The 24,455-nt window shown below is 41.5% G+C and overlaps 1 protein-coding gene across 2 annotated transcripts in view; it reads right to left on the bottom strand.

Annotated features, from left to right (window-relative positions):
• RSBN1L (round spermatid basic protein 1 like) overlaps positions 1-20,711 on the bottom strand; it is a 54,009-nt gene extending 33,298 nt beyond the window's left edge. For both annotated transcript variants that reach the window (XM_054632396.2, XM_077179129.1), the window contains exons 1-2: positions 20,079-20,711; positions 9,459-9,572 (exon numbers count right to left, since the gene is read on the bottom strand). In XM_054632396.2, coding sequence (XP_054488371.2) covers positions 9,459-9,572; positions 20,079-20,664 — 700 coding nt within the window. In that variant the 5' untranslated portion in view covers positions 20,665-20,711. The remainder of the gene's footprint in view (positions 1-9,458; positions 9,573-20,078) is intronic.
• Positions 20,712-24,455: the final 3,744 nt, after the last annotated feature.

Below are 24,455 nucleotides of genomic sequence, written 5' to 3'. Positions count from 1 at the left end.
CAGGATACAAACCCTGTGGAGATGATCTGTCTGCTCTAAATAACTGCCTGCTCTCCTGACTCACTCCCTTCTTTCCCTGATTGAACACAGCACACTCTCTGAACACAATTTCACTTTTAGCTAAGTTCAACTGCCAAAAGTTCAACTGCCAGTATCTTCATGGAAGTCTGTCCTTTCTTAGGCTAAATTTAATGTAAACCCAGCACCAAACCTCAGCAACAGGACTGCTTCATCTGGTAGATGCAATATTCACCACTTCTTTGTTAATATCCTCTTTCTGTCAGAGTCTTTAAGTCCAGTGGGCATGAAAAGACCAGGAAGAGCAGCAACAGGTGTTCAGCAACCAAGTACCTCAACCTCAGAGGAATCCTGAAAACGGTTCATTCAGGGTGCCAGGGTCCTTGTGTGTAATGTGATACCAATCAAAAATCACCTACTGCTACATTCTGGGTATCGTATTGGGGTCATTATGGCACCAGCTCCAGGCAGTGGGAAATAAAGAAATGGTTTATGACAGGGGGAAGTTACATACTGCAGGCTTTGAAATCTCAATACAAATCTCAAAATACAGACTCAGACATTTTTTGCCCTCCTCCTGACTGCAGGAATACACAACTGCAAAAAAGCATCGGGGTATATGGGTATTGCAAACTCTTAATAATGCTTTAATGTAGCATTTTAAAATTGTTTCACTCTAAAGATGAAATTTTTTTGCTATGCTGATGGATATCACAAAGAAGTCAATCATTCTGCAGATATTATATTAGTTTGAGTATACAAACTATGGAATTATAGCAGCAAATGCTGCAGTAAGGTGATGCAGGGGGAAGCAGGAGTTACCTGCCAACCCACTTCACTTGCTTTTAAATGGAGATCAGATTTTTGTTGAAACTAGTCACTCATATCTGGGACATTATATATGGCAGAAAAGGATGGAAATTTGTATTTAGTGGGGTTCAATCAGAGAAATATAAATGGCAACAAACTTCAAAGCAAGAAGCTATTTGCTGCAGTGAGAGCCAAATTGCTCTCTCCCACTTGAACATGTTTGTTATCAGCAAAGAAAATCCTAAGACAAACAAAGATCAGCATCTCTATGTTCTTGCTGAGCATCCAGCTATTAAATTATATTGTACCATTACTAGCTGAAATGTAAAGTGCTTATATAATACATGGGTATGCATTTGTATCTGTGCAAAACAACAAAAACTACTGACTTCCATTCCTAAAGTACAAGAAGGAAGATTATCTGATTTCCCCTTTCAACCCATACCATCTCCTGTAGTATCTGTTGGCAGTTTCTTTAATCCCTCACTTAATGTATTTCAAGGATGCAGCTATGCAATAAAATTTTAAAAAACTAACCAAACAACAATTCCACTATTAAACAATAAATCAGGCTTCCTTAGAGAGGTGGTCAATGCCCCGAGGCAGGCAGTGTTTAAGAGGCATTTGGACAATGCCCTTAACAACAGGTTAAACTCTTGGTCAGCCCTGAGGTGGTCAGGCAGTTGAACTGGATGGTCACTGTAGGCCCCTTCCAACTGAAATAATTGATTTTCTCTAATCATCAGCGAGCAGCACTCAGAAGAGCACAGCCATGGTCTTGAAAGCAGTGGTGCCTTTAGGACAGAAACAACATCGATGGAATGTAAATCAGTCTCAAATTATGCAAAGTTCTTGTGAGCATAGCCAAAAAGGGTTTGTCTTCAAACCCAGTTGTAAAAGTACTTCTTATTTAGCTTGGTATACGTCTATGGAAGCACTTAAAACTTTAGAAGGAATTACACTAATACATTTTTTAATGAAGAACATTCATCATTCCCTCTGTTTCCACACTATCTCTATGAAACCTTCCAAAGAGATAAAAGTTTTTAACCAGAGGGTTAAAATTATTCCTTTTTGGGCATAGAGAAAAATTTTCCTCTCAGCTTTAATACATTGATTTTAATACAGACTGGTTTTACTTCTGAACACAAGATAAAAGGGTTATGCCATTTACATATATATCAATTTTTACAATTTATCATTGCACACTTTCTCAAATTACACCAAGTTCCAAAATGATGCACACAATTTGGAACAAAATGAAAATTTGCCCATAGACCCTCATTTCTGTGTGCAACTCTTCCACAGAACTTTTTGGATCTCTCTATTTAAGAAGGATGGAACTGAGATCAGTTTTAATTCTGAAACACTTGGAAAGCAAGAGAGCAACAATCACTGAAAGAACAAAAGGCTGTGTAACAAAAAAAACCAACCGAAGATCTATGATGGAAGGTAGCAGGGCCCCCTGAACTGCTACTTGCAACTAAAAGAGAGAAAAATGCTAAGTGTCTATCCTTGGGAGACAAAACATCAATCCAGTCTTCCATGCCTGAACTACTGATCCCACAGATGCAGAAAAAAGCCTTAAAACACAGAAATCAGAAGATAAAGAAGATTCCAAATGGGCTTTTTTCAAAACATTACTAGAATTAAACACTTTGAAAGAAATTGCATACCATCAAGAGTAAAACTTAGATCTCTAAAACCACTTCAAGCAGGAATTAGGTAACACAACTTCAAAAACTGCTTAGTTGTTTTGAGCCTTTTTAAAATTCACACGAGCTTTTGCTACTGCATACACAAGTTCTGTCAAAAACTCCACTTCCCCACAAGCAGCAAATGACATACATACAGAAAATTACTTGTATAGATACTTCATACACCCCACATTGCAAAGAAAAAAAAATTTAAAATCAAATTGTATATTGGAAGACTGAAACAATGTGGCACCCTTAATTATTCAGCTTTCAAATGGATATGACACAGCTGAGCAATGTGTAAGCTCACTGCCAGAGGATCCAACCCCCACTCTCCTCTGCCACTGCTCCTGGCACAGGGTCCTGCAGCACTGCTGCTCATCAGCTGCACAGCAACTCAATGGCTCAGCAGAACGCTGCTCACTCTGCTGCTGCATCAGTGAACTGGCTCCGGTCAGACAGCAACTAAAGCACTCGGGCCACTGAGAGAAGGACACAGGGGGTACCAGCAGGGTTCTCCTCCTCAGGGCAGCAAACCACCCTGTCTGCTCAGCTACACCTTCTCCATCCACCCCAGCACTGAACAAAGCTGAATTTTTACAGGTTAAAAAAGTCCCACCACCTCACCCAACAGCACATTTATGAGAAGGATCAGTTTCCTAGGAAACCTTAATAGAAATTTTTGTAACCTGAACACTTGGAACTTTTAAATTTAACAAAGAAGTTATAAAATTTACCTTTTAAAGGTAGCATTTTAGTTCATTTATCTGTAATACAGGTCAGACTACAATTTCCTCCATCCATCCTCTTACAATGAGTGTGGGTGGTGCTTGGTCTCCACACTGCTTTGACACCTGCATTACCCAGATTTAGAATATTTATGTTCAACTATTCTAGTGTACAGACAGTTCTCCTGAGGAATACAAATACAAAATGAAAAACTGATTTCTAGAAGTAAATAGTACTTCTCAGTAAAGCTTGAATAGAATGTGACAGATAGAGAAGGAAGCACATTTCTAGCCTAAGGCTTCTGCTCTGATGAATTTCAAAGATCCACTATGAAGTAGATGTTTAAAGCTGCTCAGAAGCTGCAAATAGTTAAGAGCAAAAAGAGTTAGCTTGCTGGAATACTGGAATTGCTATCAGCAATGTTCAATAAATAATTTCTTCTTTTTTGTCTTCTGTATTAGCTGTAGAGAGGAGCAGAAATACTCATTCAGTCACTTCTCTGCTGCATATATCAAAGTACTTTAAAGTAAAATGAGCTGCCTCTTCCAAAACCAGTAACACTGCTTTGACACTTCACTAATGGACACCAAAAAAGAAAAGCAGCTTTCCACATCTCTCTAGGGCAGTAATCAAGCTGCTCCAGACAGGAAGAACTTCATGAAAACATAAATAAGCAATCCAAAAGTTTAAATAAAGATCCCAACACAAGGGTGAGATATCCAACCTACTTTGTTTTAAGTCAGATTTGGGAACAGCAGTGCAGTACTTGATGCAAGCTAACTGGATTCACCTCTCACTGCTGAGGCACACACTGGCAACCCAAAACTTTCAAGACAGGTGTTTCAGAGAGTCTTCACCAGCACACACACTACAGGTGTGTACATAGGTACATATACATACGACTCTTGGAATCATATTTCACACATTTTGAGATGTATGGCATGTTTGTCTCTATGTGTCCTGAGATCCATTTAGACACAACAGGCACTGAACCTATAAACACAAAGCTTTTTCCACCACATGGTTTGGAAACACAAGACAGAAGTTAACAATTTTCAGTCGTATTGAAAACATTTCATTGAATGTAACTCACTGCCCTAGGACCCCAAGAATGAGAAATAACAGGGACAGGGGGTGAAAAACTCTCAGCATTCACATTTACAGGAACTTTCCCCTCTGACCTGTTGTTAAAAAGTAGACTGAGTTCACACTTTACTGGACTATAAAAAAAGCAAAGAACAGCTTCTGCTCTTATTTGGCTTAGCAGTATCTGCACAAGGATAGAGCTACAAAATTTGCACTGTATCAATTAAGAAATCAGAAGAATATTATGTTCATTCATGCACACACTCAGCAGTATCAGAACTAATGCTAAGTAACTTTTAGCCATCTTCTAGGCACCAAACCTTACGTACCATAAATAGAAAAATAATTCTCACATGCACACATCTATAGGACTGGTAGATCTTTCAAGTTAACTCAGCACGCCTTATTTTTTATGGTGCCATAATATACCTGTCACTGTTAGTGACAGGGGACTTACTACACTAAGGATTGACATTCAAAACTGTTCAAATTTTCTGCAAATAAGCCAATGCTCTGTTATTACAAGATGACACATACTTGTAATTAAAACTGATGCTAGACAGCCTAATATCTGGTTTATCTAATTACAGACACCTTCCAAATGTAAGTTTTTGCAAGAAGTCAGACATTACCTGAAATTTATTTTATGTTGTGTTTTGTCCGTTTGTTGTGCTTGATCATTTGATCTGAAATTTTAAATAAGCAGATACCATGAAGTCAAATACTTTATTCAGTTGTTTCAACCAGACCAGGTGTTTCTCAACTTCAAGGTCACAGCCAGAATTATTAGAGGGGGACTTAAGACATGTCAAAACAAAAGCCAAAAATTAGTAACACTTAACTCTTTATTTCCCACAGTTTTCTAGCTGACAGCTAAGTAGCAGGAAGGCACAAACATTTCTAACAGCAGCCAGTAATTTAAATTAGTTTTCACTTCCTTACTTTAGGAGAGCCTAGCCACCAAAATTTAACATTTTCATTTTGATGTACCAGAAGTCTTTGCTTCAAGCTCCAGATCCCCAGCTCCAGCAGAAAGCTTTCCAGCACAGCTCTCCCTCCAGTTGCCACTTGCTCCATCTCATTTGACATCTTGTGTTTTACCCTCTAGTCATATATTTTATTGGTAAAAGTTGGTAAGTTGGTGCATAAGGACTGTGAAGCAAACTCAGTATAAGACAAATCAGTGTGGTGGACTGTGTGCCCTGCACTCTTACCTCAGTCTTACTCATTCCCTCAACTAAAGTGCACTGCATACAAATACTTGAACATTTCCCCTAAAGATACATGAAGACTCATGTCTCATGTTCAATATACTGATTTTATAATTACTCATGTAAAAAACCCATCTATAAAAAATTTTAAAGGGTCATAAAAATGTACAATTAAATGTCAATTCTTTCAGAAGAATAAGTTTAAGTCTTTAGAAAACAATTTGGATTTACGTATGTTCTTACCAGCAAATAAAATGTTCATTTTCCGTTCTTTCCTGAATTTTGGCATTCAATAAAGCAAGGCATTTAATCTTGCAGAAACACATACTAAGAATTTCTCCTACTGCAATTTTAGCAGTTTCTGTGCTCAGATATAAATAATCAGGAAAACAAGACTGATTTTTTTCTAAAATGAAAAACAGAAATGGGACTGTTTACAAATAAGCCTATTAATCATCCTCCTTTTTGCAGAACCTCCAGTAACTTTGTCACATCACACTGGTGCAAATATTTTGCATTAAATGCTCAATATCTAGACAGTAGCTCTTTACAATGCAGATTCTTCTTAAAAGTAAATTTAAATCACTTAGAGTTTCTGAATTTTTAACAATATGCATGTGCCAAGTAGCTTTTGTCTGAAAACTGAGCTCTTCCTTCCACACAGCAGACAGAGACACTGAGGCAATTCTACAGCCTTATCTACAGAGAATACATCTTTTAAGTGCAAAAGGATGACAAAAAAAACCTTTTCATTCCAGGTTTATAAAAAAAGCCATCAGGCTCTCTGAAAGAGCCTCATTTCCTTTAGCAGCCTCAAGCACAGTAGAGAAACCCTTTTTAAGAATCTCCCTCCTCCAACATGGGCAAGTTTTATCACTGCTTTCAACAAAACGCCAACCCAAGTTTAGGCAGATGAACAGCTCACAACCCAGAGCCTCCAAGTATAAATAAACTCTGCCACATTCAGCTTAGAGCACCAAAATTAGGCTTATGCACCAGCTCTCCCTCAAAAGGCATCAGTCCCTCAGTACTGACCTCTTCTAGAACTCGTCACCTCTGACCTTGCACAGCCAGTGGAGCTGTCTGAAGTCACGTAGGCTGTTACCTCCACCCCCCCCCCCAGCCAAAGGCAGTCACAAACATATGGTCAGAGCAGTATTTTACAACAAGATATAGATATAATACCTAGAAGAAGGAAATAAGCTGTCTTTAGGCACTGTACTCTTGGTCTCTAAACACAAACACACTAAAAATAGAAAAAACAACCACAAAAGCAAAAGCCTGAAGAAATGGAGAGCAGACTCGTTTCAAAGCCCACACAGAAAATCCTGAGCTCAAAACAATAGGGCTTGAAGTTTAACTTTTGTTACACAGGAAGAAGACACTCTTAAATAAAGAGTTAGTAATTGAAAAGGTCACAGAGACACTGACCACTGGTATATACAAGAAGCTGCATCATAAAGCACTTCTGCCTCTGCTCTCTTGCCCAGGATGTAAAGTTAGATCAGCAGGACAGCTCAGGAAATGTCATACAAACCTCACAGCACATACAAGCACATTCAGTCAGATTTGGAGGCCCACAGAAGACACCAAGCTGCTGTTCTGAACAGGATACAAACCCTGTGGAGATGATCTGTCTGCTCTAAATAACTGCCTGCTCTCCTGACTCACTCCCTTCTTTCCCTGAAATAGGAGTCAATTTTGCAGGATACTGGCAAACCAAACACATCCTCTACAAAACACTTAACAGCCAACACCTTAAAAAAAATATAAAATATGCTTGAGTGATAAAAAGTCAAATAAAATAGGGGTAAAGCATCTAATGCACTTGTAGCACTGTTTGCTGTGAAAATAAGCTATCCTGCTTCTCAAAAGAAGTCTTAACAGAGTCCCTGAGTATATGTACTTGAACATTAACCTGAAAATAAAGCACTATTTTAGGCTCAACAGCCCCATTAGGTTATCATCTATTGATTGGTGCAAGACAGCTTGCTGTCTTTGCAGATTGCACCTCATCTGCTGAATGGCAACAGAAACAGGACCCAGTGTAAAAAAAGGCTGCTACTCAAACTAAGCCTGAAGAACCCACTGTTATGGCAGTTATGTGTTGTCCTGTATCTCAACCACCAACTTCCTTCCACATGCTCAGCAAAGACAAGTCACACCTGCCCTTTGCACAGGAAGTCACCAGCTTACACAATTCTCAAATTCAAAGCAGTACTTTGAGATCTGATCAACACAGGTTTTAAGCTGTCATTGTTGTTAATACAGTTACTTGTGTGTAGAGTATAATACATGATGTAGTAATTAAAGGGCTCTGAGCCTCTGACCTCTCCTGAAGGTCAATATTTAATTTGAGCGTTTCACTTTCTGGTTTGTAAATTAAATCCTACAGTATACAAAGTAACAGAAAAACATATCAGGAATTTGTTCCTAACTTCAAAAGCAGAGACTGGAAAATAACAGATTAAAAAAGCATTTGTCTACTCAAATAAGCAACACCCTCACAGAAAATCTGATGCAGCATGAACTAAGTGAAGAGTAAGGTGGTTCAAGTACTGGCTCAACTGCTGTGCTCAAAGGGTTGTGAGCAGCAGCACAAATTCCAGTTGGAAACAGTCACTGCTGGAGTAATCCAGACCTTAATATATCATGTTGGTATTGTTCAGCCTCTCCATTAATGCATCATGGGACAGAGCACACCCTCAGCAAGCTGCAGCTGATCCATAACTGGGAGAAGGAGTTGATGCACCACAGAGTTGCCCTGGCAGTGAGAGGGACCTTGAGAGGCTGTAGAAATGTAGAAAACTTGGGGGACTCATGAAGTAAACAGAGGGGTGGGTAAAACCCCGCACCTGGAAGAAATAAACCCGTGAAGCACAGGTTGATGACTTTCTTTATTCCCTTGCATCAGGTTTTTCCACACACTGGTAAGATCCCCCTTGAGCCTCCTCTCCTCCAGGCTATCACTCCCAGCAGTCTCTGCCTTTCTTCACAGACCATACAACAGACACTCAGCTTGTGCTGGAATGGACCTTTCAAGACCATCTAGTCTAACCTGCTGCAACAAGCAGGAACATCTTCACAATCAGATCTGGTTGCTCAGAGCCCAATTCTTGACCTGACCTTGAACACTGCCAGGGATGGAATATCTGTCACCTCCCTGGGCAACCTGTTCCAGTCTCTTATAAGAGACTGTTCCAGTCTCTTATCATCATCATTATTAAAAAAAATTCTGTATATATAATCTGAATGTAATTGTCCAGTGAGACTGTTACCTCCACTCTTGGAGATAAGAAGTCTGACAATCCTGGGCAACCTGCTCTAGTTGATCATACTTGGAGCAGCTGGACTAGATCCCTTTCAACCTCAACTACTGTACAGTTCTAAGATTCAATGGATGTACATTGTAACCTTAACTACCTTTCATTACAGAAAACAAAGTTAAAGAAATTAGCCAAAATTAAGACTGCATGTTGCATAGAATTGCCCAGTATTTGACAAAGCTCCTGAATTATAGCCCCTTAATTACTCAGTCTTGTACAATTAATGTTAGACATAAAATGTAACATGCATTCACCTTTCCACAAGATATAAAATGATAACCTACATCTTGTCAGCAGTTACTGAAGAATCACTATATTATTCCTTGAAGTACTGGTCTTTCCTATTACTACTATTGTATATACAGCACTGTGATGATAGTTTTATCTTTAATTTCCAGTACCTAGCACAGTTGACAAAAAAAAAAATTAACATCTATATCAGGTTTTAATTCACAACTTTTGTACCAACTAAACAGGAAAAATGGCATAAGTTAAATGAAAAACATAGTATTAAAACATAGCATCCAATCACAAATACCTCTGGCACTAGAATGAAAAGTCACAACGTAGTTTGAACCTACCTTTCTGCAGTAATTTGATCTCTCCATTTTCTTTCTTGATTTCATTCATTAGTTTGTGCTTCTTCTTTTCTTTTTGCTTCTTCTCCCTTTCTTTAACTTTGTCTTTGATTTGACCTGAAATGCAAATATTTCACAATTAAGCAAGAACAGAAAAGTAATTGTAACATACATGTTTCCTATTACTCTTATGCAAGCTCTATTAAGAGGATATAGAGGAGGAGTTACAAGGAAATCCCAGTACTTACAATATGAAAAGCTAATATTTATCTGTTGCATAATCCAACATAAGCTTCTTTACCTCAGAAAAGTTTTGTTTGTTATGTTGTGGCTGTATGCAACAACCCAGCAAGCTAACTGTACAGTAATTTTTGCTTACTCCTATACCTTCTGCTCTTATTTTGCATCTGCAGTCAGCTCATTTGTTGAAAACAGAACTGCATGCATAAGAATTGAGGAAAAAAAGAACACAGTTAGCATTTTCTTGGGTGCACATCTACGCTGAAAACCTCCTAACTATCTATACATACTCTGAACTTAAATGCTTTTGCAAATACCTGGGAAAGATGGTTTAATCTGTCAAATGAAAAGTCTTTTATATTACATTCACAGGTTAATGCATCAATAGCAGTCAGATATAATTAATAAAAATATGAGACATGCTGTATTCACACAGCAAATTTAATTCACTGGTGCTTCCCCTGCTTCCCTACAATCAGAATATCTTAACTGAGCAGTCTCATTTTTCATTTACTTTCTTGTCAAGTCACTCCAAACCCCTGACACAAAAAAGCAGAGCCTTTAGGCATGCTTTCTGTATGTAAAATACTAGACCTAGAGGAATTCAGTTTCAAGCAGTCATCTTTACAAGCCAAGTTGAGATTCACTTACGAGGCCAAGCATTAAAGAAGTCAGATTTTACTAGGCTTATATGCAGTGCAGCCAGCACTTCACGCCTTACTTCCTGGCCTGAAGCCAGTACCTGCTCAAAGAGTTCACTGGGCTTTTTAACCTCCACAGGGAAAGAGGAAATCTGATTTCAAGCTTCTACATAATGTTATGCTTCAGTAATACAGCTGAGAGACAGCCCTGATGTTTTATTCATGGTACTTGCATTATAAACCCCAAGTGGAAGCAAAGAAATCCAATTACTCTTCCTTAAGCATTCACATAAAATTAGAAGTAGTGAGTATGTTCAGTACTAACAAATGAGAAATATTTCAGAACTAAGCCAAAGAAAGCCCTCAATTCTAGAAGGCAATGTAGAGTGACCCTAACCAAACTACTCAGGAAGCATGTTGATAAAGGTGCAAAGAGCTGACAGTAATCCACCTAAATGAATGCTCTAACAGTGATTCCACAGCATTCATATCTTTCCTCTGAGCAGTATTCTAACGAGGGTACAGAACTTAAACCCTCACAGTTCTAAGAGTGAAGCAAAGGATGCATTTTAGGGAGAGTCATAAGAAAATAAGTCAAATAAAAACCAAAATAGATGGCAATTGAGATATGCCTCTTGCCTCTCCACAGATCACAAGCAGCAGGGAGAGAACAGAAACTATACTGGCACAAATATAATAAGGTAGCTGCACTTAGAGGATCTTTTAGTTCTAAGTGATTGAAACAGCCATGTCCAAGAACAGCCTCCTCCTAGCACCTCTGTGGGAAGGGATGGATGACAAAGCAGATTTATGTGTATAGCAGACCATGGAAACCAAACAAGCTTTCCTAAGCAACACAAACCTTTCTAGGAATAGGTTAAACTGACATAAATCTTCCTCTCCAACCTGTTTCTCCCCAAAAAAGAATCTCTGATTTGTAAATCCCCTGCAACTTGAGTATGAAGTTGGGTAAATTGTACAACAGGAGTTAATGTAACACTCCAAAAGCAGACACTCAGCTAGCAGGCAGTAACACCAGGCTTGATTTATAACCTTGGCTGAATGATCAACTCAGCCAGAACTACAATTATCATGGGAAGACCTAGATTTTATCTCAACATTTTTGTATGGTTAAGAGGCACACTTGACTTCTGCTATCACTTACAAATCAAAGCAAGATTGAAGAGCATATACAGATGTTGAGTCTTGCTGAAAGAGGACAAAAGACTGAAAAGAACCCTTTACTGCCAGCTCATGAAAATGAGGCCAATGAATCTCCCAGTTTTGTCAGAAGCAACACATAAAGACAGAGAACCTTTTAAAGAGCCTCTAGTTTATTTTCACATCTACAAAGCAATTAGAGTCAATGGTGAAACTTTCCCAACAAAAGAAACAATGAATGTGTTCTGTAACATCCCCCAGCAACAGCCACAAGTAAATCCTACCATAAGAGATTGCAAATACAATGTAAATGCAGCTGAGGGAAATTTGGACCAAACTTTCCCTTCTAGAAATCACAGTATTGTAACCAAAGCAGCGTAGAGCCTGATGCAAGTAAAAAACAGTTGAGAAGCTCAATTTGAATGTACAGATTTTTCTGATTTCCTCCTTCAAAGCTCACAGAATAGCTTAACAATAGCCAGTAGTTCATCTTAAAAAAAAAAAAGCATAAATATGAAATTTAAAAAAAAAACAAACTTTGTACATTAAAAAAAAATTAAAAGTTATTTATTCCATGGATTAACACTTGAACTTAATTCTCAGTTGAACTGTCTTAAGTTTCTGAGTAAGTATTTCCTAGTCTGGCTTGCAGAATTCAAACACAACTCTCAAACAAAAGTCTGCAGATTGTTCTCCTCAGGGACATCCAGAAACATGAACATTCTTCATAAAATTCCTGCTTTAAAATGAATACCCCCAATATTACACAATTTACAACCTACATATCACAGAATAAACAAGCAGTGAGTGACACTGGTAAGGGAAAACAAGAAAATCTTGTTCTGTTGGAGTTATGAAAACCTGGAATGCTCTTGTACAGCTTTTTTGAAATTTACCAGTAGAAGCTACTACTGGTCTCCATTTCACTTCCAGGGCAACAAGATCACAAAGTAGTAAAAGGTAGGAAGATGTTTATAATAAGCTCTCCATGTCCACAGAATATTCTGCAGTTAGCTTCCACCAAGACTACTCCTAACAAATAAAAAAGAAAAACAAAAAAAGCTTTGTGAGCTGCTGTGGATGAAATGAACCTCCACAGAAATAACATAGCCCAAACACACAGGAGGGAAGGCCTTCACATACCTCCAAAGACACTAAAACTAAAAGCCAATCATCTGAAGTAATTTGTGTCCCAGGGCAAAAAAGAAAGAAATCTATCTTTTCATTACACTTGTCCCACCTATTTCTCCAGTGTGAGTCCTGCCAACGGGCTCAGCTCTTCACAAACTGCTGCAGTGTGGGGCTTTTGCATGTGGCACAGCCCCTCGGGCACGGCCTGCTCCAGCGTGGTGCCCCCATGGCCTCACAGGGCCTGGCAGGAGCCTGCTCCAGCAAAGGGCTCACAGGGCCTGCCAGGAGCCTGCTCCAGCAAAGGGCTCACAGGGCCTGCCAGGAGCCTGCTCCAGCAAAGGGCTCACAGGGCCTGCCAGGAGCCTGCTCCAGCAAAGGGCTCACAGGGCCTGCCAGGAGCCTGCTCCAGCAAAGGGCTCACAGGGCCTGCCAGGAGCCTGCTCCAGCAAAGGCTTCCATGGGGTCACAGCCTCCCTTGGACACCCACCTGCTGCAGGCTGGAGTCCCCCAAGGGTCTCAGGTGGATCTCTGCTCCCCCAGGGACCTCTCTGGGCTGCAGGGGCACAGCTGCCTCACCAGGAGCTGCCCCAGGGCACCTGGAGCATCTCCTGCCCCTCCTTCTGCACTGACCTCTCTCCAGCTGCAATTGGTCCTGTGCAGTAAATTTTTCCCCCTCTTAAAATACATAATCCCAGAGATGCTACCACCATCACTGGCAGCTTCTCACAGAAGCCACCCCTGTATCTCCCCTGGTACCCTGCCATGCAAACCCAACCCAATTCTACTAAATAAACCAGTGTATACTTTTTAAAATACAGGGCTTAGTAGGAATAAGTATCTCTGTTTAGAAAAAATACAACACCTAAGGAATTAAGAGATTTCTACATGTCTTGTTCAAATTTACAGTAAGGAGTGTCACCATAAAGTCTATATTCTTTGCTTTGCATGTTACAAAAGCTGTACACCCACACCCAAAAGAAATGCTGCAACAGCAGTACATTAAAATAAAAGAAGTGCTAAAAATAGACAGGAAGACAGTTATGGTGTGTGCCATCTCACCTTTCTAAAGGGCATTTGAAAAATATCTTCACTTTACAACAATTCTACCCAATGAACTGAACTAATTAGGAATTATATGCATACTTCCTCCTCAAATTCCAAAGCTACTTTTTCTGGATGTTAGGTTAAGTACATAAAAAAAATAAATGGATATACACTGTATTTATACATTAAATAGCCATTTACAACTAAAGGGTACAGTAAAAGTTCTTGGTTTCCCAACTCAAGAGATACTCATAGTAGTCATTCTTCTCATAATGACTGCCACGATTTCCTAAGCAGTAAATACAGGAACATAAATTCACAGATCACACCTGGTTTCAGAAATCTAATCCTATCTTTGCCTCTACTGCAAGCTTTCTACAGACAAAAAGGTAAAAAGAGCATAGAGAGTGAGTACCAAGTGGGAAGTGCTCTTGAGTGGATCTTATGTGCAAAGTGGTGGCTGTCACTTGGGAAATTTGCACCTTGAAGTCCATGCAGGAGCTCAAACAAGCAAGTCCATTTCAGCACTAAAAGAGGAGAGCTGTACAGCCCTGGCAGATGCCAAAAGCTGCAGCTGCTCTGCATCATTTTCCAGATGGTAACTCACATTAGTAGTCAGTCATAGATTATGTTCAAAGTATTCTGCCTCTCTCTCCTCTGTTTGATTTAAGGGCTGTCACTGCACATGAGGCAAAATATTTACAGACTACTGCTAAGGGACACCATCAATATGGATAACACCACCAGCAGTGTAACTGAAAGGAAGGGGAAATAAGGAGAGGCATACAAGAACGTCAGCTACCATCCCTTCCATCAGCACTCTCTTCACTTTGAACAAACATCCATAAAAATAAAACCTCAGAAGCCATGTTTAACTGGTTATGCAGGTACATGAAGTACATTTAACATGTTAACAGCTTGACACCTGCACTTATTAAATCCTACAATATACACTGCAGAGCAGGTTTCCCAGCTTAATGAACATGGAAAAACCCACACAGTATGTTCAAGATAAAATACAAACCATCAAAAAAGGGACAGGTTTCACATCCCAGCAACCAGGAACATATGGCTGATGCTCCTTTCAGTAATTTAAGTTTAAAATCCAAGATATGACTAAAGAAATTCCATTATCAGGCAAGAATATTTCCTCAAGCTCTTCAATGAATGAAAAGGAGGACAGATCCCTTTCAGAATTAAAACACTTCCAAAAAACTGAAATATGACCTTTACAGTTCCCAGTTCCTTTAAGCTTCTCACTTCTATGGAGACTTTCTACACACAGAACTGACTGAATTTAAGCTCCAGCACTGGGGAGTTGAAATCAGTAACAGAGAATGTGAGAGCTGCAAACAAGGTCTCTTCAAGAGGTTTCAGATCAAATGATTCAGCCTCCTGATCCTGTGTCAACTATGGAAAATTGTTTGGTATTCTAAAACCAGAGTAAGTTTTTGCTGTGTAAATTACACACAAAGCTGGATTCTGGGTTACAGGAAGGGCATGGTTCTCCAGCTTAGAAAGATTTTGTTCTGCCTGGCAAGCATCAAGTTATCTTATCAAAAAGGGGGCAGGGTCCCTCAAGAAAAAGATGCGCTGCTCCAAATTTATCCCAACATTGCATATTAAAGTCACTACCAGCTCTGAAACCTGCATGTAAATCTCAGACAGAAACAGAAATTTGAGAAGTGCCTCTTCCTCCTGAATACCATACTTAAAACCCTAAACACTTTCTAGACATTGCTGCTTACAGTAGGGTATCTAAATAGAAATATATTGAAGAATTCAGATGAGAGAGGTCAAGAGGCCTCATAAGCATGAAAATGACTGCTGTATTTAAAAAATTCAACAGAAAGGAGGGGAAAGTGAGTCAAGCCACACAGTCCAAGGAAAAAGAAAAAAAGGGAATTAGTAGTTAACAGAAGGAGGAAATGTTTAGCAGAAGAAAAAATAAAAGACAACCTTAGAAGCAAGATGCATGGCCCCAGTTCTAAAGAAGGGAAAAAGAAGATCCAAAATTTTCTTCAGCCTACTTTGGTAACAGAGACTATGAAATGAGCATCCCACTGGATGCAGACCAAAATTATTAAGACTGAAAAGTGTAACTTCTTGAAAGCTAAAATCCCAGAAGGGTCACATGATACAAGGTAACTGTTACCAGAAGAATCACTGCTAAATGTTCATCTGACATCTAATCTTATCTATCCTTCAAAGATAGCAGGAGAAACAAGGGGTGTGGGAAGGGGGGGGCAAAGAAGGGAGAATTAAAAAAAAAATAGACTAATACTAAAAACAAGAGCTACAGTGCCATATTCAGCTTTCCTGCTCATACAGGGAATTCCCATCTGCAAGTCAAAAGGCATCAATCTCGTTTTGCAACTGCCTGCACACTGAGGCAATCTTACAAATGGATCACTGAAGAAAAAAGGGAGAGAGAAATTATACACAGAAACAGCAAGAAAAGCAGAAAAGATGGATCATGCAACTGCATTACACCTTACAGCAAGTACAGGGACCAAAACCAAAGATTTGGACAGGCGTTGTCTAATGAAGAGGGGAGTGGCTGAGCTGAGCTTTGCACTGTTATGAAAACAATGTCAACTATGAACTGCTAGAGCAGAGTACCAGTTAAATGACTAACTGAATCAGCAGAGTCATAGCATGAACAGCAATCACTTCTGTCAGACTGACACTGTGCTTTAAAAACAAAAACATTGCACAACTTTAGTTCCACTATCAGCATGTTCGTGACAAGTGAAATTTAAGCTTATTTTAAACAGCGTAAACCTTGTTATCTGCAGAATAAATCATGCATCCAGCAAAAGGCTCTTTCAGGCTCTCTGCATGCTAGATCATCTCTGAAGGGGTCACTGAACTCCATTCATTTAATGGAATCACAAGCTGTAAGGCCTGCTTATGAGTCTGCAACTTAAAAGCTCTTTGCAATTAATTAAAAGACCAAAGAAGTCTTTAAACAAAGACTTGAAGAAAATATAAAAATTTTTGAAAAGCTTTAAACACATCATCCACCTTGGCTACTACCAAGCTTAACATCTTCCTATCACTTAGAAAATTAGAGTGCCTCAGAACTAGGCCCCCTTACCTCGCACTCACTACTGCAAGTGAAGGACACAACAGCTCCTATCATCAGCTTTTCTGAATGCAAGGTGAAAAACCTCCCAATTTACTCCTCAGTGTCAATACCCCTATCATCATTACCATAATTAAACTAAAATTAGGAAAATGCAATTGCTACTATTGCAATTGCAAACGCAGCTGCTTGAGAAATCAAGGCCAGATCTCACATTCATTCACTCCACATCACTGCACACCCTCATTCCCTGTATTATTTTGTCTATACCACAGTCCAAAGAGTCTCATGAGACAAATTTTGCCATTCTCCTCCTGATTCCTCTAGCTTTGCTTCTCCTTTTCTCTATACTGAAATCTGTGCAGGCCCTCAGTCTCTCTGACAAGGGTAAAGCTTTTTCTCCTCACACACAGAAAGCTCCATGCAGCAGAGCACACAGCTCACTGACCAGAAACACAACTCCTCCTCATTTATAGGTACTGGAATGACTGGGAATTCCACTCCATCCCATGTACCCACCTGCAACACATCTCCATTTATGGCTGCAAACAGGAGGATGGACTTTTTCCATTTTCAGAGCCTCAAAACAACCAAGAACTCTCACCCATTTCACTTGCTTATCTCTTAGTATTCCTGCCTCTATACCTCTAGTCTCTCCATTGGCACAGCTTTCCTGCTGGCAGGTGCAACACTGGCATGTGTATCAGTTATGAATGCTAGCAGAGAAAAACAATCAATACCATCAACTCCACGTTGCTGCTCCTTCTCCACTGCACCACAAGCAGAAAGGCTGCCTAACTGCAGGCTCCAGGAACAGGAGACTGCACTTGCCTGCATGAGGCCGATTTTTAAAATGCACTGATGACAGCTCTACAAACTCAGCTCACCACACCTGAAGGAGAATATTTTATTCCTAGTTCTCTTTTATTCCCTGCCCCTCATATATCCTGTATGTGCAAGCCTTTCAGTTTTCCATAATTACCCAAAATCATCTAAATTTACCCATGCTGTTCAATTCCACCCTGTAGGCTGCCTAAAATTTCATTCTCCTTCTATCCTACCTTCCTGGCCTTTTGTACAGCACCTAAGTATAATCTTAAGTATAAACCCCAAAACAAGACCAGAATCACCTCCACACTGCTTCTGCCTGCTATTTTCTTTTCCTGTCAGTATTTCAAATTCATTCCACATTCACTCATTATATGCTGCAGCCACAGTCCCTCTGGTATCTTTTTCCAGTCTGTAGCTTCAGCACTCCCAATGCACAAGTCCTGACTATTCCATCCACCCACCTTAATGTCATTCTAAGCTTTCCTCTGTACTTAGGATTCTATGTGCCTGCCCCCCAGCCATTCTTTTCTCCCTGCATCATAACTGCATTCTTCCCTTTCCTCTCTGCAAAGTAAATTATTCACAGGATTAACAGCACAAACCTGTTCTTTAATCTACAGTCAAATACTGAATCACTTTTGAAAGGCTGGCAGCTCTCAGCAGAAGAGTCAGTGCATCCTTCACTTTCTCAGCCTTCTCTGAAAAAATATATAGTTTAACTAAAATAAAGTTCTTCTTTTATAGAGGAAAATATGCCACAAAATTTTAGGTTTAGAAACTATTTCCTCTAAATGGAAATCTGCAGACTCAGATACCAAACAGGTATCATTTGCCTTTGAAAATTTATTTGTTGCATGTAGATAAGTTTTCAAGTAATAAATGTAAGGTAAAAATATCTGTTCTGAGCACTCAGAAAAAAAAAAAAAAGAATTTGTGCCTGTGAATATATAAGCTCTGAGAAAAGTATCTTTTCCAGATACAAGGTGCAGAATCTCTTTAAAGACAAATCACATAAATTATTCAGTTACCACTATCAGTGTCAATTTCTTTAAGCAATGTGAAAGAATATTTCATCTTGTTATTGCAATATGGTTCCAAGGTTTACTAACATGACTCTTTAACACTGGTAGGAGACTACAGCAATCAGAGCAAATATGGTTATTAATTACACAGCTTTGCAAGAAGGATTTGGATGAGTTTATTAGCAGCTATCCTTGAAGACAAAATGATTTCACCAACATCAAACAGGTAATGAGCATCATTTCTAAATGCTTTTTCCCAGGCACCTTTTGGACAGGAACAAAGGGGGGAAAAGCCCTAAAATGGAACACTTGAAAACACTGAAATTACATACTAAAAACCCACTTGGACACCACCAATCAAGATCCAAGTAAATTAAAAAAAACCTCTCAAAGGTAAGTCAATCACAGACTAAGATACTCATGGAAATTAGTGGAAAAATGAAGTAAGGTAGCCCAGACAACCTAATCAGTAGACAAAAAAAGCATATTGATATTTCTCTACAAGCTTGGCTGATCCTGTAATTACAGGTAGAGGCCACAATCAAAGTAACCTAAATTTACACAACAGCTGTAATTTATCTTTCCTTTAAAATAAAAGAAACTTGATTAAACTAGGTAATGGAGTGTACATTTCAAATTCCTCATATTTCAATGAAGAATGTAAATGTAAAAGCATCAACATCTGGTTTAAGGTCACTGGAGACTGGGAAAGGCCACACTAGAAATAAAAGCAAGTATTCTTGTACTGTCATCATATACTCATGTATTGTCTTTTAGTTCCCAAGATTTACTGTGGATCACCGCAGGAATCCAAGCAAGACTCTTGCCTGACATCTTGTCCTACCTCCTATGGCCATTTTTGTCCAGCACCACTAATGAACTAACCCAGCAATCCTCCCCTTATCCTGAAGAATTCGAGCATTCCTTGGGAGATGTGATCTTCAAAAAATAAAGAAAGCCTGGAGCAGCAGCTACATGAGATTTCAAAAGTCTAAGTATCTAAATTTTAACTGCATTTTAACTAGTACTCAATGACTTAGCCTGTAAAAATTAACAGCCTAAAAAATGAGATCATTTACGATTTAATTTTTAAATTGCGGCGATTCTTTGCAACACGTTCTCGGTTTTTCCCCAATTCAGTTTTGTTCGCATATTTCTAATAAATTACTCGGCATCCTCATTTCCCTAATAGGTAAGAAAACCTAAGGCCTCTGGCAGCTTCTGGCTGACGCCATCGCTAATTCCACACCCCCTTTTCTGACAGGATTGACGGCGGACTGAGCCCGCCGCTGCCTTCCCCACGAGCCCACAGGGCCAGCGATGTGTGACGGGGTCCGGCGCTGCCCGCAGCCCCCGGGCCGGGCCGCAGCCGCCTCCCGCTGCCGCCGGGCAGCTCCAGCCAGGCCCCCGCGCCCGCTGCCCCTTCCAGCCCTCCCTTCCCGCCGCCCGCTGCCCCACCGCTCACCTTTCGGGAACAGCAGCTTCACCTCCCCGTTCTCATCCCGGCTCAGGGCCCCGCCGCCATCTCCTGCCGCCGCCACAACGGGCAGCGCCCCGTGCTTCCTCCTCTCCTTGTCCCGCTTCTCCTTGGGTCTCTTGGGCTTGGCGCTGCCGCCGCCTCCCGCCTCGGCCGCCAGCGCCAGGCGGTGCCGGTGGTGGCGGTGCTGGTGCTGCGGGTGGGACGAGGAAGGGGAGGCGGACGGCGGCAGCAGCACCGCGGGCGGCAGCAGCTTCCGGGACAGCGGGGAAGGGAATGCAAAGCCCCCCGCGCCCGCCGAGGGGCCCGAGGGCAGCGTGGCGAAGCCCCACGGCCCGGGGCCGCTGTAGCTGGGCACGACCGCGGGCAGCGGCTGCTTGGCGCTCCCGCCACCGCCGCCCCCTTCACCGTTGACACGCTTAGCGCCCTTCAGGCTCCGCTCCTCGGCTCCCTTCACCTTCTTGGCGACCGGCTGGGATCCGCGGGAACCCTTCGCGTCCGGGGCCGTCCTGGCGCCGAGCAGCTCCTGCTCGGGGAGCGCCGCGCCACGACCCGGACTGGGCGGCTCCGCCATCTTGGGCTCCGGCGTCTATTTACTCTCGGTTCGCCCCAACCGATAGCGCCGGGGGCGGGGCAGTGCCACGGCCTCGCCCAATGGGCCGGGGTGGCGCCGGACAGACAGCGAGAGCGGCCAATCGCAAGGCGGGGAGAGGGGGCGGGCTCTCAGGGGATTGGGGGCGGTGGCTCGGCTGAGTGCGCAGGGCGCGCGGGGGCGGCGTGAGGGGAGCGCGGCGGGGACTGAGGCAGGGAGAGGCGGCGCGCCTGAGGAAGGCGTTTGCTTGGGAGTAAGGAAGGTTCGGACCCTGGCGCATCCTGGGGGTTTTGTTTACGCCTCAGGTTTGGGGCTTCTTTGCTCTGGGAGCGGCTGATGGGATCCTCGCGGCCCCGCAGCCCGCGGGCTGTTGCTGGGAAGGGGCGCTTGTTCGGGAATAAGGAAGGTCTGGACTAGCGCCGTTCCCGGTGGATGTACATCCCGGGAGGCGATGAACCTGTCCCTCGGGATGGTCCGGGGCCGGGGGATTGTTCGTTCAGTGCTCTCTGAACCCGAGTTGTCCACGCTCTCCCGCATGCTTGGAGGGACTCAGGTGAAGCTGGGGAGCTCCGGAGGGCCTGAGGGGAGGAAGGCAGAGGCTGCCGAGCCCGGCGGCTGTGCGAGTGCCGGTGCCAGCCCGCCGGGACGGTCGGGCGTCTGTTACCAGGGAATCACTGACCGCCGCGCCTCAGGCAAGGGGTTTGAGCTCAGTGTCCCAAACAGGAGCCCCACCACCCCCCCTCGTACCTTTGGCCACTAAAGCTGCCAGAGCCGCGGTTCAGGAGCAGACTGAAATTCCCCCAGGTTCTGGTGCCAGCAGGAAGCGTCGTGGAAGTGCATGGAATTTCATTGGAGTGTTCGTTCGTATTGTCGGGCTCCTGCCCAGGTCAGTCACACCTCAGGTCTCCTGGTTGCCGAGGGGAGATCAGAGTCGCTGCCACATTAAACCGAACCTGGCAGATGGCAGCCAGATGAAATTGCTCTGAGAAGTCCTGTAAACGATGTATCAGCAGGCAAACAAGGTTTTAAGTTTCGATTTTTTTGCTCCACAAAGCATTTTCATTTGAGCTGCCACTGATGAGGCTCAGAGTAAGCTCCTAGCACTTGGGCTATCTCCTCCTTTGTTTGTTCTTTTGAAATTGTAAACCAGGCTGAATGCAGTTCAGTATTCATCTCAACAGCAGCAAAGAACAGATTTCCTGTATCCAGACAACTCTGCCTTTTCCTCAGATGTTTCAAGTTCCACTACTGTAAGAGTGTATCCTCAAACTGCATTTCTGGGCCTGCTAGGGGAAGTGGCACCTGTGGTGTCTAAGGAATTGTCAACTCACATCCAATCCCGGGCTGAAATCAAGGTACAAATCTACCCATGTGTACATAGGCTGGTAAACTAGACTGGGCCTAGGAGTGTGAAGGTCCTCTTCAGCTCCCCTCAGAAATGTTTATTTGTATAATAAACATTATTGTGGGTGAGAAAAACCTGTGCATTTTAATGAACACCTCTTTCCCAGGTTAAGGGAAGGTGACCCATCCACCTTAGTCCAAATCAGTGGTTTTGTCTCAGCTGATGTTAGAGGTGCCACAATATGCACACAAGGCCATTGGTATCCCTGCATACCAGTCCCTAATGGAAACTGGATTCTGGTGACTCCAGAGTGAAAATTTGAGGTACCTCATGGCACTGTCTCAACTTCACAGGCTTTACAACCAAGTTCATCTTACTTCTATGCCAGTATTGATCCCAAGTCAACAGTATATTTATTAACTCACTCAAACTTCAGATAAGTCACAATCATATTTTCACCTCTTGCTTTTAGAGGCTTTGAGTAACAGAAGAGCAGTGTTTCTTGTTCTTTAACTAGAGTAAGTCCTTGGGTTTGGTTCAAGGAGCTTGACCAAACCTCTGTGAAAGAGTACATCACTTCTCTCCAGGCAGCAGCCTTAGCAAGACCTGTTAGGCTAATGAGGCTGGACAGCTGTATAAATAGATGAATATCTTGATATGTGCACTTACATCAATGTTAATAATTAAGGCAGTTCATATTTCTGACCTTTGTACTGGACATGCTTGGATGTCTTAAAAATGCATTGAATTTAAAATTCAACCTAGCAATATGAAAAGAGATACAAAGATAAAACTGGTGAAAGAACTCCTAGCCCAACACTTGATTTAGAACTGACAAATAAATTTATAAATGTGCAGCAAACTTTAACAGCTGACAATATGCTACTTAACTCAGGTCAGGCTGAAGTTGTTTCCTGTGCTTTCTGAAGTAAAGAATATTGAGCTTGTAAGCATAAGCCAAGTTTTTATGAGTGAATTCTTTACCAAATTCAGCTGGAGCGAGATGACAGAGTACCTATTACATGTAATTGTTGCTTGTTGGAAAGCAGTGTGACTAATGTTTGGAGGTTTGCTGCTGCTATCTCATACCCATTTGTCAGCAGAGGAAATTGCAGGGTGCATGAAATTCAGAAGCCAGCTCTGTTTCAGCTCCTGCAGTTGTGCTGCTGTATGGGCATTAGAGGGAGGGTGTTGTCCCTGTCACTTGTTTTGTCACCAGTCACACAGATACATTAAAGGGTTCCACCATACCTATGGTGAGCACACATTCCAAAGCATTAAAACTAAATTTTGGGGTGTCTTTCTTACTACCTGTTTTTACTTTAATTAAATCTCTGGCTGCAGGTGCACATATCCCAGGCAGATGCTGCTGAATGAGACAGACAAGATGAGACACACCAAAACTGCTTCAGAATAAAGAATGTCTTTAAAAAAAGGGCATAAATAGAAGAAGTATAGCTTGTGTAAAATACAGAATCAGAAACTTGTTCTGATACTAATTGAAAAGAGTGAAATATATATGAAGTGATACAGTCTTGAGAAACATTGTCAAAACACTGCCCCAAACCAAACTACTGCACAGAAGTACAGCAGTGTCTCATGTCACAAGTCAGTCCCCTGCAGAGAGAGAGCAGTGTGAACTGGGAGTCTGTGTGGGGATCAGTCCCTGAGGTGTTGGCAGCACCCCACACACAGAGACCAGAGAGCTCATCTCTTTCAGCAGAAGCCTTGAAACTGACTATAGAAATTTTATGAATGTACTTTTGTCTATAGTTTTATATGCACTTAGGGAAATCCATGAAGACTTTTTAGACCATGGAGTCCAAAATGAGGCAAAACCATGTCAGTAAAAATGTCAGACACAAAGCAGTCCAGTATCCAACATGCATTAAGAATAAGCTTCCCATGTTATTAGCCTGCTTATTGCAAGTGCTTTGCCATTTAAATTAGGATAATTATGAAATGCTGATATAAATGGTTATTAATCAAAGCATTTATTTAAACAAATTAGTGTATATGCTCACCTAAACTTAGAATAACTTCAGACATCCTGTATAAAATAAAAAGCTGAATGTAAATGCTGTACACAGGTTGAGTTACAGTGTTTTGGCTTTGTACTCTTAACTGCCTACCAAAGTGATGCTTTGTAGCCTTACTCAGGTCTCCAAAGAAAAAAACAGCTTTCAGAAATGTTATTTAATATTTTTATAATTCCAGCTGTTTACTCTCCATGTGCTTACTTCCTTGGTTTGGCATGTGCTCAGCTCTTAAGTCAAGCATGTAAATAATTGTGCCAAGTGTAAATTGAAAACATTTGAAAACACTTAGATGTCTTTATGCTGGTTTTTGTCTGCAAAATTAGCTAACTGTAATTTCTAATGTTATTCATTTTTCCTTCAAACACATTGAAAGTCAGCTAATTCATCTT

The sequence above is a fragment of the Agelaius phoeniceus genome, chromosome 5 (genome assembly GCF_051311805.1).
Source record: "Agelaius phoeniceus isolate bAgePho1 chromosome 5, bAgePho1.hap1, whole genome shotgun sequence".
Taxonomy (NCBI): Eukaryota; Metazoa; Chordata; class Aves; order Passeriformes; family Icteridae; genus Agelaius; species Agelaius phoeniceus.
The sequence above is the reverse complement of the archived record's forward strand: the minus strand, read 5'-3'. Positions and strand labels throughout refer to the sequence as shown.